Genomic DNA, 12,788 nt, shown 5'->3' on the forward strand with positions numbered 1-12,788 from the left:
CAGCAATTTAGCCTAGTAAATCTCAAGTATGACAACTCTACTTGTTGCCCAGGCAGTGAGTATCCTGATATGGTGCACTTGCTCCAGCTGGGTGGCTGAGAATTGGCAAGGCTGCTGCACTGCTCCGCAGTGTGAGCTTGTTAACTAGCAGAGAGTAGTGGATTTTATGTGAGTCAGGCCCATGGCCTCCAACCAATCGAAGAAGTGAACCAGCAGAGCTGGGTTGAAGCTTGCCATCACCGAATTTGAAGTTGTCATCAGATAAACTTGCTGAAAGCAACAATCTTCATGTCCTTTCCCAGCAGGTCCAGAGAACAAGGGAGACTGGTCCAATTGTTCAATAATGTCCCAGAAAGAGGGATCTCTTGTTTCTGTGCCATGATCAGACATTACTTCAGAAGCCATGAGGACGAGGGAGGCCTTCTTTGCATAGCACAACCTCAAAGCATGAGCTATGGGGGCATGAGGAGTGACTTGCTGGATGAGTGCTGGGCCGACTGTGTGTATTGTTAGACGAGACGTGGAATTCACATCCTTGCTGAGAGCATACATGGGTCTCCTGGCTGGCTTTGATAATGCTAGCACATTTAGCCTGGCTGGATTTAATTCAAATTTAAATTAGTCATAGCTAACTATCCTACTAGATAACAGTAGTGACACCAACAAAGACAAAGCCATTATATTAACATATTATACTGTATATAGTATACTCTTATTCAGAGGGACTACTGAGTGCCACAGTAGAACAAGCTTAAATTCCAAGATCATCATATTACAAGCAACCAATATTAAAGTGCTATGTAAAGAAATAAGAGCCAGGCAGAAAATTATCTAGGAGCAGATAGAGGAGGAATATAGGGGAGAGGAGGACGTGAAATGTTTCTTAAAGAGATGAAGCTCATTTGCTTTTTTGGTGCAATTGTAAAAATGTCTTCAACTATGGTGTCTAAGAAGGAACAATTCCCATATTCTCTATGGTGCTTGAGTATACTAACTAACAGGGAATGCTACAGTTATGGCCAGGAGGTCTATGTTTATGTTCAGAAACTATTCAGAAGAAAGACAGTAATGAAGAATTGCATGTAAATTCTTTCTTACGTAATGTATATACAAAGGGTAAGGACAGGGGAATCAATGTAGCCCTTGCATGAGAATTATACCTTTTAAATGCCTTTAAAATGATTCTGTGAATTGCTTTGGCTGTAATGTCTTTGTTCTTGTGCCTTAGCATTTCTCCTGCATTCTAGCTGCCAAAATAGATTTCATCAAACTTGTTAAGAGTAACTGGTGGTGCTCTTCCAACCCGCCATAGTGAGTTTTCTGTTTCACGCACCATCGGCCTTTGCATCATCCAGGGAGAATTGGTATGGGCATTAGCCGGCAAGCACTGGGGCCAATGTGGAGTGCAGCAGCTGTGAAACTGCAATGCTGAGGACTGCAGACAGACAGACAGATGGTGATGGTAATGGCACTGTCTGCCACATGGTAAAGGGGGTGAATAAAGAATTCATGTCTGCTATTCATCAAGGAATCATTATGGCCTCCGGCAGTAGATAAAGGGGATCATTTGCACTTTGTTTTGATCACTGACAACCCTTATAAACACAGAACGCAACTTACTATTGTGCATTTTCATCAATAGTTTTGAAGAATAACCCATGTGAGTCTTGTTTAGGCATGCAATCAATACTAAGAGGCAAAAACGCAAAAGCGCTTTCCTTAAAATCTGAAAAACGAAATTCAGAAAGATCTAATGTTGAGTCCATCTTCCTCTTGACAGAGTGCGCACTCGCTGCTGTTGAGGAGTTTGTATTTCACTGCTAAGTTTTGATTCATCACTTCATGTGGCCTGAGAAGATTTCCCGCCAGTGTCCATACCTAGAATTTTATTTGGGCAAATAGGGCGAGTCTCAATTTGGGTGGAATGGGATGCTCTCCATTTTGCAGCCCCAACTTGTGATTTAGGCGGATAATACAGGTGCATTTTTAAATAAAAATCTTGCCTAGTGCAACTTTCATTTCCCAAAGGATGAGCAGGATTGTGAAGCGAGGCCAACCTCCCCTTCCCTCCAAACTAAAGCAGACAGATCAAACAAAGACATGTCAAACAACGGTTCAGGCTTTTTGTGTGCTGTTAGCTTCAATACATTCCCATACGGGGAACAAACACCCTGTGCAAGCACTGAAAGCCAACAACCTCCCGATGCTATGAGACCGGCCTTGCACAGTCAATGTGCCGTATCACATTTCAGAAATTTTACAATCTCATCAAACTCTCATTCTTGTCAAGACCTCTAGATTGTCCTTGTCCCCACAGTGTATTGGAATAATGGTCCATGGCTTTTAAGACATGGTGCATCTGACATTAAGCACATACTTTTTCATCTAAAAACATGGATAATTATGTGAACAAGACATTTGATTGAGCAATGTGTCAAAGGTTGTTGTAACTTTATTCAAAGCTGTATGCTGAATCATCCTATATACTGTGTGTCACCCCACTGTGTTGGCTGATACAATGCAAATTCTCGGTGCCCTATTTATCATCACAAGTGTCAGCTTACGTCAAAGAGTTGTGCCTAAGAAACAAGGGAAATTATTTCTTGTCCGATTCAATGCCTCATTGGCTGAACAGAGGACAGTTTAGATTAGTAAGGACATATTCAGTAGGTTTATGCAGTATTCTATGACTTGACTGAAAGAGGCACATTTTTTAACCAAAAGAAACAGTGCCTAAGAGAGATAGCATGACTCAGTATCCCTCCTGCTGATGGACACAGTCAGACAGGCAGAGAATACTAATACCTAGCTGCACCCAAATGGAGACAAACCGCTGACAGATTAGTATCACTGATAGAAGAATACCCAGTAGAAGAATGCCCTAGACACTGCCTTCTGTTCTCTCTTGTGCCGTTTGAAATTATTCGTTTTTTCTTAGACTGTCACAGAGCCGGCTACTGTGGCCATAAGCACTGGGGAATATGTTGCATCCTGTTTACAGAAATTATAGCACATGCCAGAAAACCTTAGGGGTCTGATTCGTGACTGTATATTTGTGGCATCCTTTAGTGTGTGTGTGTGTGTGTGTCTGGCTGTCTGTCTGCATGTGCTGTATACTGAACTGTCGTTGTTTATGGTGAAGGTCAGGGTATCTCTTCCCACTGACTCTTGGGTAATGGTCTGAGCTCTCAGGCATAGTGTGAGAAAATCCTACTAAGAGATTCTCAAACCCAAAAAGTTTTGAATGCTGCTTGACAGTTGAGGCAGAATATACTGTTCAGTATACTAGGCATGGGCGTTCATTTCCATGATGGAAATTCTCACTTTAGGCTTTGGAATTCATACAGCCATGCTCATTATTCTAGAGATCACACCTGGTACTAACATTCAGTACTAAAATTAAAGAACAAAATAATCTACGCTTCATCTCAATCTCTAATTTGATTTTTACTTACTGTGTCAAAAATATTCTGGATAAATTATGTGAACATTTTCATTTCAAAATTAGAACTCCATTTAAAATATGATTATAATTTAAGTCCTTGCTTAGGATACATATTATCTTGAAATTTAACTCTTCATATTACCATTTTTATTGTGATTTATGAGTGAAAGATGATTTTTCTTCATGTTTTGAGCTGCTTTGAGTAGATAGGCTACATTATGTATACAGCTGCTCATTCTAGACTTTAAGACTACTTATTAATAATCCTTTTATTTCTTTGTTTTTGGCTGCTTTCCTGCTTTTATTTCCTTGTTATGAAGGGAAGAAAATCATTAATATTACATAACTGGCTCCACTGCTCATTTTGGTGACCGTATTTTATTTATGAGGCTTCATCAATGGAACCTTTTTAAACTGGACAGGGCATGAGGCTCAGGGGACAGAGGGGCAGTCTTACTGGAGGTTACTTTTTGTGCCTTTGTCAGACAGGGGAAACTTACACACACACACACACACACACACACACACACACACACACACATACAGGTCTTTTACAGAGACACAGGATACAGTTCTGGGAAGCAGAGCTGTTTTGGATGTGCTGTATGGACAAACAGGTCAGACACGGAGAGGCTTTGCAGTTGCAACATAAATCTCCGTATGACACCATCATGGAGGTCCAGTGGAGAATTACCTGCGAAAAAAAATGGCTACATACTGTATATAACAACCTCATTAGGAAAAAAGACAGATACCTGAAAAAAAATGTTGGTGGTGTGAGTGTAGGTCAATTCAGCAATGTTATAAGTGAAACTGATCGGTCTGATAAGGTAGATGTGTTTCCAAAATTAGGTTACTGTAACTATCTTGCGTTTAGCCCTTGTCTTCTGGTCCTATCTCTACTACAAAGCACTATGAGTTGTAGCTTGAGAAGAGTCAGCTCAATTAACTTAAACAAACAGATGTTTTTTTTGCATTGTTAGCTAGCTAACTAGCCAGTAAGCTAAATCAGCAAAGCACCCAATGTTAATGTAACATGTGACTGCTAGCCACTGCTAGTGTTTGCTAATAGGCCTACTAGATACATTTCTTAGGGCTATACTAGATATGTTAGCCAGTGCGCAAATCAGATGTTTTTACAAGAAGATAGTGATGGTTAGCTGCTAGCTAACAAGCACAAATTATCGAAACACAAAATTGGTCAGATGTGTCAGTGGGGAAATGTTCAGTTCCCTGTCAAAACAACACAGAAAATAACCATATATTTTCTGTTATGCTGAGATGCCCAAGCAGTACATTTAGAAACACAATCAGGTGTTCTCAGCCACTGTTGCCAACTCTCCACGGAAAGTAGCTATTGGCTGACCAAAAAGTTGCTAGAAGTTGCCAGATGACATCAAACGCTAGTTTGCATATCAATATTTGCTTCAGTCCCCGCTCTCAGCAGAGGGAGGGGGGCTATGCTGTTGCCAAATGCTTTGGGACTCAACACATTAACATTGCTCCCATGGTCGGAAAAAGTTGCAAGATTTGTTGCTAGTTGCTTTTGAGAAATAAAGTCGCCAGGGAGTGTGAAAAGTCATTAAATCTAGCTGTAAAGTCGCCAAGTTTGCAACAAGGACCTGAGGGAGTGTCACCAGAATGCCCTCTATCACACCAGCCATTCATTTTCATCTTCATTCTGTTGAATAAGTTTAGGATCCATTGCCTTATTGATGTTCTTAAGGCAAGATGCTCAAATCTTTTTCCCATAATTTTGTGTGTTTCTGACCTAATCGATGAAGAAGCTTTTACCAGGGGCATATAAATCAAAATGAGTAAAAGGTCACAATTGATCATGCAGTTACATTACACAGATCAAAGAAACAACTTTTAATGTGATCTCACATTCCATTGATCCTGTAATTTATAGCTTTAGTAATGATTATGCATTTCATTCCAGTGTTGCAAAGATAATCTATTGCGTCTGGACAAGACTAAGGTGAAACTTAAAAATAGTGTACTCCTCTCAGACAGCCCCAAACAGTCTTACGAAACTGTGCTCCATGACAGTTGTTTACAGTTTCAATTCAGGCATAGCACAGGCCAGTCCCAGCAGTGCTGTTAACCAGGCCCAGGGTCAATTAATCACAGGGCAGGAGGCCTGGAATGGTAAAGGGACTGTGGTACAAGACTGGCAACACACAGCAGGTGACTCCGTCAACAGATGGGTGTGTCACCTCTACACCATGATTTATGCTGTGTGTGTGTGTGTGTGTGTGTGTGTGTGTGTGTGCACATGCTCACATGTTATTTGAGATAACAGAACGTAGGAAGCAGGGGGGGTACAGGGGACATCTCCTCTCTAATACTGAAGAGCATAATTATCCGCCGCAAAAAATAATTTTTCCTTGAATGAATCGTCTCAGAGGATCCTGAATGGGACTTTTATGGTGAAATAGATTTCACCACAGGCAAAGTAAGGGCACTGCCTACTTCTTTCACATGGGTCTAGCATGCTAGTAGCGAGGGTAAAGTAGTGTTGGATGAGCAATAATGAGTGGGTTACAGCCTCCACCATGCAAAGCAAGACAAAAGCTGATATGAGTGTTCTTTTAGAGGAGTGCAGAAAGCTGCAAGTATAGAATGAAGATAAACTTTAGCTATAAACAGTAAGTATTTAAAAGTTTTTTTTAGTGTAAGTAGGATTCAAGCCACTGCCAGACCGTCTGTATTGTCCATCTTACTTCACACTTGGTTTTAGCACTACTTACAGTGGCTAGCCACATCACCCATGTGTGCAGTAGAAATATGTCAGTAAACTAGTGTTAATGTTAGGCTCCCTAGCTAGTGGAGCTGATCTCTGACACCTTTATCCTTATGGTCACAATGTAAAACCCAGGCCAAGACAACATTATACTTACAGAATCTAACTTTAAAGAGAAAGACATAAAGATTCAGTGAGTCAGTGCTCTGAATTTATGTAGGACAGAGACAGCCTCACCTCTCTCCTCACCCCCAATGAAACCACAGAGAGAGAGAGAGATGATACCAGACATCAGGTAAAATAATGTGGACTGCTTTGTCCAGATTCAAGGCATCAGTTCAATTAGCTCAATATCAATCATCTTCCATCTCCACAACATGTAATGAAATGATAGAGCAGGATCTAGGAAGAGTATGTTATGAGTCGGCTTAATGCAGCCCCCCCTCCCCCTATCTCAAACTCCTTGAACAGAACAGAACAGTGACATAATGAACTGTGTCCTTCCATCTTTATCATTAGACACTCTTTTAAGGAAAGCAAGTACTCAAAGAGTGTGGGGACACGGTTGGAGTGATATGAACTTACAATAGAATACAGGTCCTTCATTTTCTTATTTGGTAGTGATGATAGTGGTGGTGTGTTTGCATGCATTTGCATGTGTACCTGCCTGTGCATACATGGGTGTTTGTGCATCCACATGCACAGAGGACATGCCTGTCTGGACTGTGCACGGAACCAAATAAAGTGCCTGCAGCACCGCAGCAGCCCTGCTGCACTTGTCCCACTGCTGACTGGAACAAACAGTGCTGGGCTGCATCTGGTCCTCATCTGGACCTGTGGGTTGTTTGGACCGCCACCAGGCCAAGCTAAACCAGAACCTCTGATAACGTGGCAATGCTTAAAACTGACAGCAGCAGTCTCAAAATAGTAGCATATGTGAATGAACGATGCATAGTATTATGCATTTGAAAATGATATATTTGGAGGTTGGGGGAAGGGGGGGGGGGTTGCATATGTGTGTAGCTGCACACGCTCACACAAACAATCGTTCACCTGTGAGATGAAATGAGGTGAAATTAATCCTCAGCAGCCTTTTTCATTTGAAGGTGTTCTGAAATGTTTATGAAAATGGAGGGTGACTGGAGGGTCGCTGGTTAAAAGTCTTTGAAGAGGACCACCAAAGCCCATATGTCTCTATAAAGGTCATATGTGTATTATGCAGTCTGGGGGAAAAAATAAATAATTTCCCCATTACATAATTCATGTCATATGAATAAATATGTCCCCAGTAGCGAATAGGAACATTTAACCTTTCCAAATACTAAACTTGTCTATTAAAACTTTTACTTATTGTACCTTATTGCACCTTTAACTGATCATCCTTGTTTCCAAGTGGCCTGTTCATTGTTGTAGACAGGGGATCTTTGTCTTCTATGACTGCTGTTTGGCTTTTATTTTGTTTTTGTTTTTTGAGTATGTGATCAAAAGAGGAACACCAACAGTGACTACTGAATCAATCTTTATTAGGTTAAAAGTGTGAACCACCTACGTCAAATTGTATGATTATTGTTTGCACTTGAATTAAGGTTTTTATCATCATTAAATCAATTATCATCAATTAAAACTTAGTCAGTTCAAATGGTAGAAGGTTCAAAGGGGGCAGAAGGCAGACAGAAAATGAGACTGAGACAGACCGGGACAGAGAAAGACAGGCAGGCAGGAACAACATCAATAGCTAGGTGAGAGAAAGATAGAGGGACAAAGAAAGGAGGAGGGAGGGAGGAGAAGGAGGTAGGTGAGTGGCAGACAGATAAAAGAGATTGGAGGCTTAGCCTGTGGTCTTGTTATCTGACCTCTGAATTCCTCCTCCCACATTTACACTCCCGTCCTTGTCTCATACAACGCTGAACTAGCATGTATCTCCCTGCCTGCCTCACACTCCATAACACATTTGCTTTTCTGGAAAATTTCAAACACATGCAGCACAACGATGGGGAATACGACAAACAGAAAAAAGGAAAATAACATTGGTGTAATGTTGAACAGGCACATTTGACCCAAGGCAAATTTCCTGTTTTGACTGAATGTTTTATTTCACTAGCACATGGCTGCTATATTGATCCCCAGTGAAACACAGACTTATTAATCAGTGCTATCTCTGTAACTCTAAATAGGTTATAGTCAGGTTACATTCATATTTTTTCCAGGTTGCTTGCAAATAGGATGCAAGATGGACAAATCTAAATCAAAATTCTTTAACCTTTTGCAGATTAGAGTTGCTGTTCAGACCTGGCAATGGAAGACCAGTCTGTGTCCCACAGCAGCCCGCAGCACAGTGGAGGCCAGGCCCACACCCAGGGCCCGAGCCAGGGAAGGTCGAACGTCATCAGGTGTGGGTGGCTGAGGAAGCAAGGGGGCTTTGTGAAGACTTGGCACACTCGCTGGTTTGTACTGCGGGGGGACCAGCTCTACTATTACAAAGACGAGGAGGAGACCAAAGCCCTGGTAAGTCACCCTTTCCTACCAGACACTCTCTATGCCCCGGGGTTACATACTGTTTCTGAGCATGACTTCAAAGAACAAAGGGATATATAGCTATTATAGATATAGCTACGGCTTAAGATTATTATTGTAAACTAAGACTATGACAAAAACTAGTTGTTAAAAAGCATTGTCATAAACTGACACAAAAATACAACTTTTATGGAAAAACTAAACCTGAACTAAAACTATCTTGGCTACTTGTGGCTACTACTAACAAAACTAAAATAAAGATATATGTGAAATGTTTTTGGTTTTCATCTCTTTGTAAATGTACAGGTTAAACAAGAGAGTGAATTTTGGGCGGAGATTTTTATGCCACACGATGCTGATATCCTGTAGACCTACTTGTCACTAAGCCCCCCATGTTGGCACAACTCATGTCAAAAATACTTGGGAGAAAACGCCAGAGTCCTATTTGGGAATAATATGAGCTAAATGGTCTGAATTCAGATTGCTGTTGAGTCTGCTATAATCCACTTCATTTGTGCCTCATGAAACCAAGTGGTCCCAACTTTAAGTTAGTTGTAGTTTTAATGCTAATAATAGTTGTAGCTTTTTACAAGGTATCACATTATTTCTTTAGCTCACACCAACATTTGAAAATGAATACCTACTTAATTACCAAAGGATAAAGGGATATGTTAAGTTATGATAAGTTAACTGTTTTGCAGTGCAAAACTAACTAGCTTTTTTAACAGAGGATAGCTCTGTTAAAAAGCCGAGAATGCATAGTGGTCATTTGTAAAGTGGTGATTGTATCCTCTAACCGTCACTTACGTAACAAACATCCTTGGCTTAGAAATCCTCTATCCCACTTTCTCTACTTACTTCCACAAATGTACAGTTGATATACAGTAGATTTGCATTTCCACCCACAAGGTCTTACATGTGAAATAAATTTGTATAACGACCATTGGTCTCTGTTTGAAGCTTCTGTTTCTGTGTCAATTCTATCATTGTGTATTGCTGTATATGCAAACTAGTCCCTTCAGCTTTTACAAACAAATGAGCAAATGTTATGTGTGTGTTTATGCGTGTGTGTCTGTGTGTGTGTGTGTGTGTGTGTGTGTGTGTGTGTGTCTGTGTGTCTGTGTCTGTGTGTGTGTGCATTCTCCAAAATATCACACAAGTTTAATCACAAAACAGACTCTCAAACATTCATAATGCCGTGTCACTGAGACAACGAAAGCCTAGGGGCGAAAGAGCAGATGCATCTTGCAGCCACATAAGATAACAAGACCTGACACTGATTCAGATTAGCCGGGTTGTTTTGACTATGTTTGACTGCACACGTCTGACAGAGTAAACTGTTGTGTGCTTGCTTACACTGAAGCCAACACAGACAACTAGTCTAATGAACAGCAGGCGATGAGTAATGCAGATAATAAGGCCGTCTCTAAAGTTACTGTAACCAGGCAGCCTGTCTCACTGGGCATGTGCAGACAGAGCGAAGAAGCCCCAGAAAACCCCAGAAATGTGGAGCTCCGGAAGAGAAGGGATACATATTGAAGTAATTCCAACAAGTCACTTCAGTGATAAGCCACTGCACATGTTTTTGTTTTTTTTATCAAACTACATCTTAGATAGAGTTAGATCGACAACTGGGATGAAGACAAATTAGCCTCTGTTGTCATTGATTAATCGTGTACCTCTATTTAGGAGGAGTTGAAGCCAGGGATTAGTTCAGCTAGAATTCAATAACACAGAGCCAAGGACGACTGAGTGCAGATTACAAGTGATAGAAAAAGGCGTATATGTACATAATTCAGCAAAGAAAACCAAACATCCACCATACTAAATTAGGGCAACTCAATCTCCTTGGATATCACACGATCGGCTTACCGAGGCCTATTTTAATCATTTGAACGGCTGAGCAGAGTCCTTGAGAGCAGCAGTGTTTCAGAGCAACAGTTCTGACTAATCTAGGTGTCAGAACAAGTATAGTTTCAATATGAGTTGATTAAAAGGTGGCTGAGAAGTGGGATATGAGGAGGGAGTCTAGTGCGAGACAGATATTCTAAGAAGCTGTAACATAAGCTGTCTACTGTTCTCACTCTTGTGAGAACTTGTGAATTTTACAAATGAAGTGTCATACCTCGCAGTGCTACAGACAAATTCTTAATTGGAAGATATTCATAAAAAGTTATAAAAAACAAGATTCATATAGCTGTAGTGGTAGTCACAGCCACGCAATATACAGCATCTGTCACTGAGAGCACTGGATCCCATGTCGATGCTAATTAGCCCTTACAGTACATAACATAAGTAAAAAATTGTGATTACATTTGATGTGTGCTGCTGCTATCTGATTAAGGCATGAAGTAGTTATAGTGATTTCTGTATCTTCACTTCCCTTCAGCTCAGTTTGAGCTTTGATCAGCGTCCTCTCAGTGTAATGTAGCTGAACATCATGATCAGATGGTATTCTTTCAGAACATCATTGCAGTAGCTATTTGATTGGTCAAGTTATCTTATCAGGGCAACTTTTCAACTTAATTTCCCCCCTACTTAGCATCAACTTCAAAAGTAGATTTGACAGTATTTGCCTTGTAGCCTCCTCTTACTCCTCCTCCTCAACTAGGGTTGATCTTTGGGTTTTTGATGTTTTATAAATGCAGTAATTCTCTGCATGCCAATGAGACAACTGATGCAATTGGAATCTATGCAGTGGCTACTGTGGATTATACCACCCATTTTTGTATTACCGTAAGAATAATTTATGGTTCAGATTGCTGCTGCATTATAATCTACACTTGGAATTATCAAATATGGTTTTGCATTTCTAATACTACACATTGCAATTATACAGTGATCATAAACTACTGTAGACTAATGAAACTGTAACTGAGCTTCAGGTTGAAGTTTTTGCATGTGAGCACATCACTAATCTAATTTCAGAGATCCTGTTCTTCGTCTGTGCAGAAAATTCACAATTGACCACAACCTGCTCCACAAACAACAGTCTATTTTTCCAGGGAAAACTGCAGGCTTGAAATGTCCTCAAGTACAATCTTAATTCTGCTCATCCACCCACGGTTCATTGTCTGGCTGATTTCCCAGCAAGCTCAGCGCAGCCAAACCCAGACCAGCTCTGCAATGGAAGGCTCTCAAGGTGAAAGCTCCAGACCTGAAGGTGGGCCGCTGGCCAGACACAGGGAGAGGAGTTATTCTTCACTGCTATTCCTGGGCAGCTGTTGTTCTTAAGCATTGTGTGTAAAAAGGACTGTGGTCTTATAGGAGCACCAGCTTCTGTTTTGCTCCAGTTCTCTGTGCTGTGAATATGCTTAGGGAATGATGCAAGTGCTGGATAGCAGGTTTTCTTAATAATTTACAGAAAATGACAGGAACCAATTTGTTACCCTTCCCCATGTTTTTTTTTTTGCTCTCTGTTTATCCACCCAGAAATGTTATTCATTAACGGCCCTACAATTTCAACTACCTGAGGAACACTCGACTGTGTTATGCGTTGCCATTTTCCATCCTTTGGCCTAGTTCTGAAATGAAGCCAACATAAATTTCAGATACTTATTCGTAAAACTGCTACTTTTTTGTCTACAATGGAAAACTTCAATAAAACTAGGCCAGTCACAGAGCAGTGTGTTCAAAGTCCTTAAATCTCCATGACCTCCAAAGCAGAACAGCGTGGAACAGCACAAAAAAACAGCACCCAAACAGAACACAGCACCTAACAGAATACAAGACAACTAGTCTAGGGTTTCTGACTTGAGAAAGAACACAAGTAGGGCAAACTGGAGAGAGTCTAGACTGAAGTTGTTCCTGAACACTGACTTCAAATTATAGCAGAACTGATATTAAAGATCAAGACAGACAGACAGACAGAGACAGAAAGAGACAAAAAAAGAATACATACATGTGTCTGCACTTCCAGTATGTGCGCAGTGCAGTTATAACACCCTGTCCTGAGGCACGAACCACAAAATGTGATGATGTGGAGCCATATTTAGTTTGGCTATTAATTACTTCTCTGATGTGATGCGATGACTCCATTTGTTACCTGCCCCGTTAGCCTAATTGCTATCTCCGCTTTAGGAG

The 12,788-nt window shown here is 40.8% G+C and overlaps 1 protein-coding gene across 1 annotated transcript in view; it reads left to right on the forward strand.

The window, feature by feature from the left end:
* Positions 1–12,788, forward strand: part of arhgap24 (Rho GTPase activating protein 24) — an 81,584-nt gene that overhangs the window by 4,233 nt on the left and 64,563 nt on the right. Inside the window, exon 2 of the mRNA XM_071901033.2 lies at positions 8,461–8,696. Within this exon, the coding sequence (XP_071757134.1) occupies positions 8,487–8,696 (210 nt within the window). The 5' untranslated portion in view covers positions 8,461–8,486. The remainder of the gene's footprint in view (positions 1–8,460; positions 8,697–12,788) is intronic.

This window comes from Centroberyx gerrardi, chromosome 2 (genome assembly GCF_048128805.1).
Source record: "Centroberyx gerrardi isolate f3 chromosome 2, fCenGer3.hap1.cur.20231027, whole genome shotgun sequence".
Taxonomy (NCBI): domain Eukaryota; kingdom Metazoa; phylum Chordata; class Actinopteri; order Beryciformes; family Berycidae; genus Centroberyx; species Centroberyx gerrardi.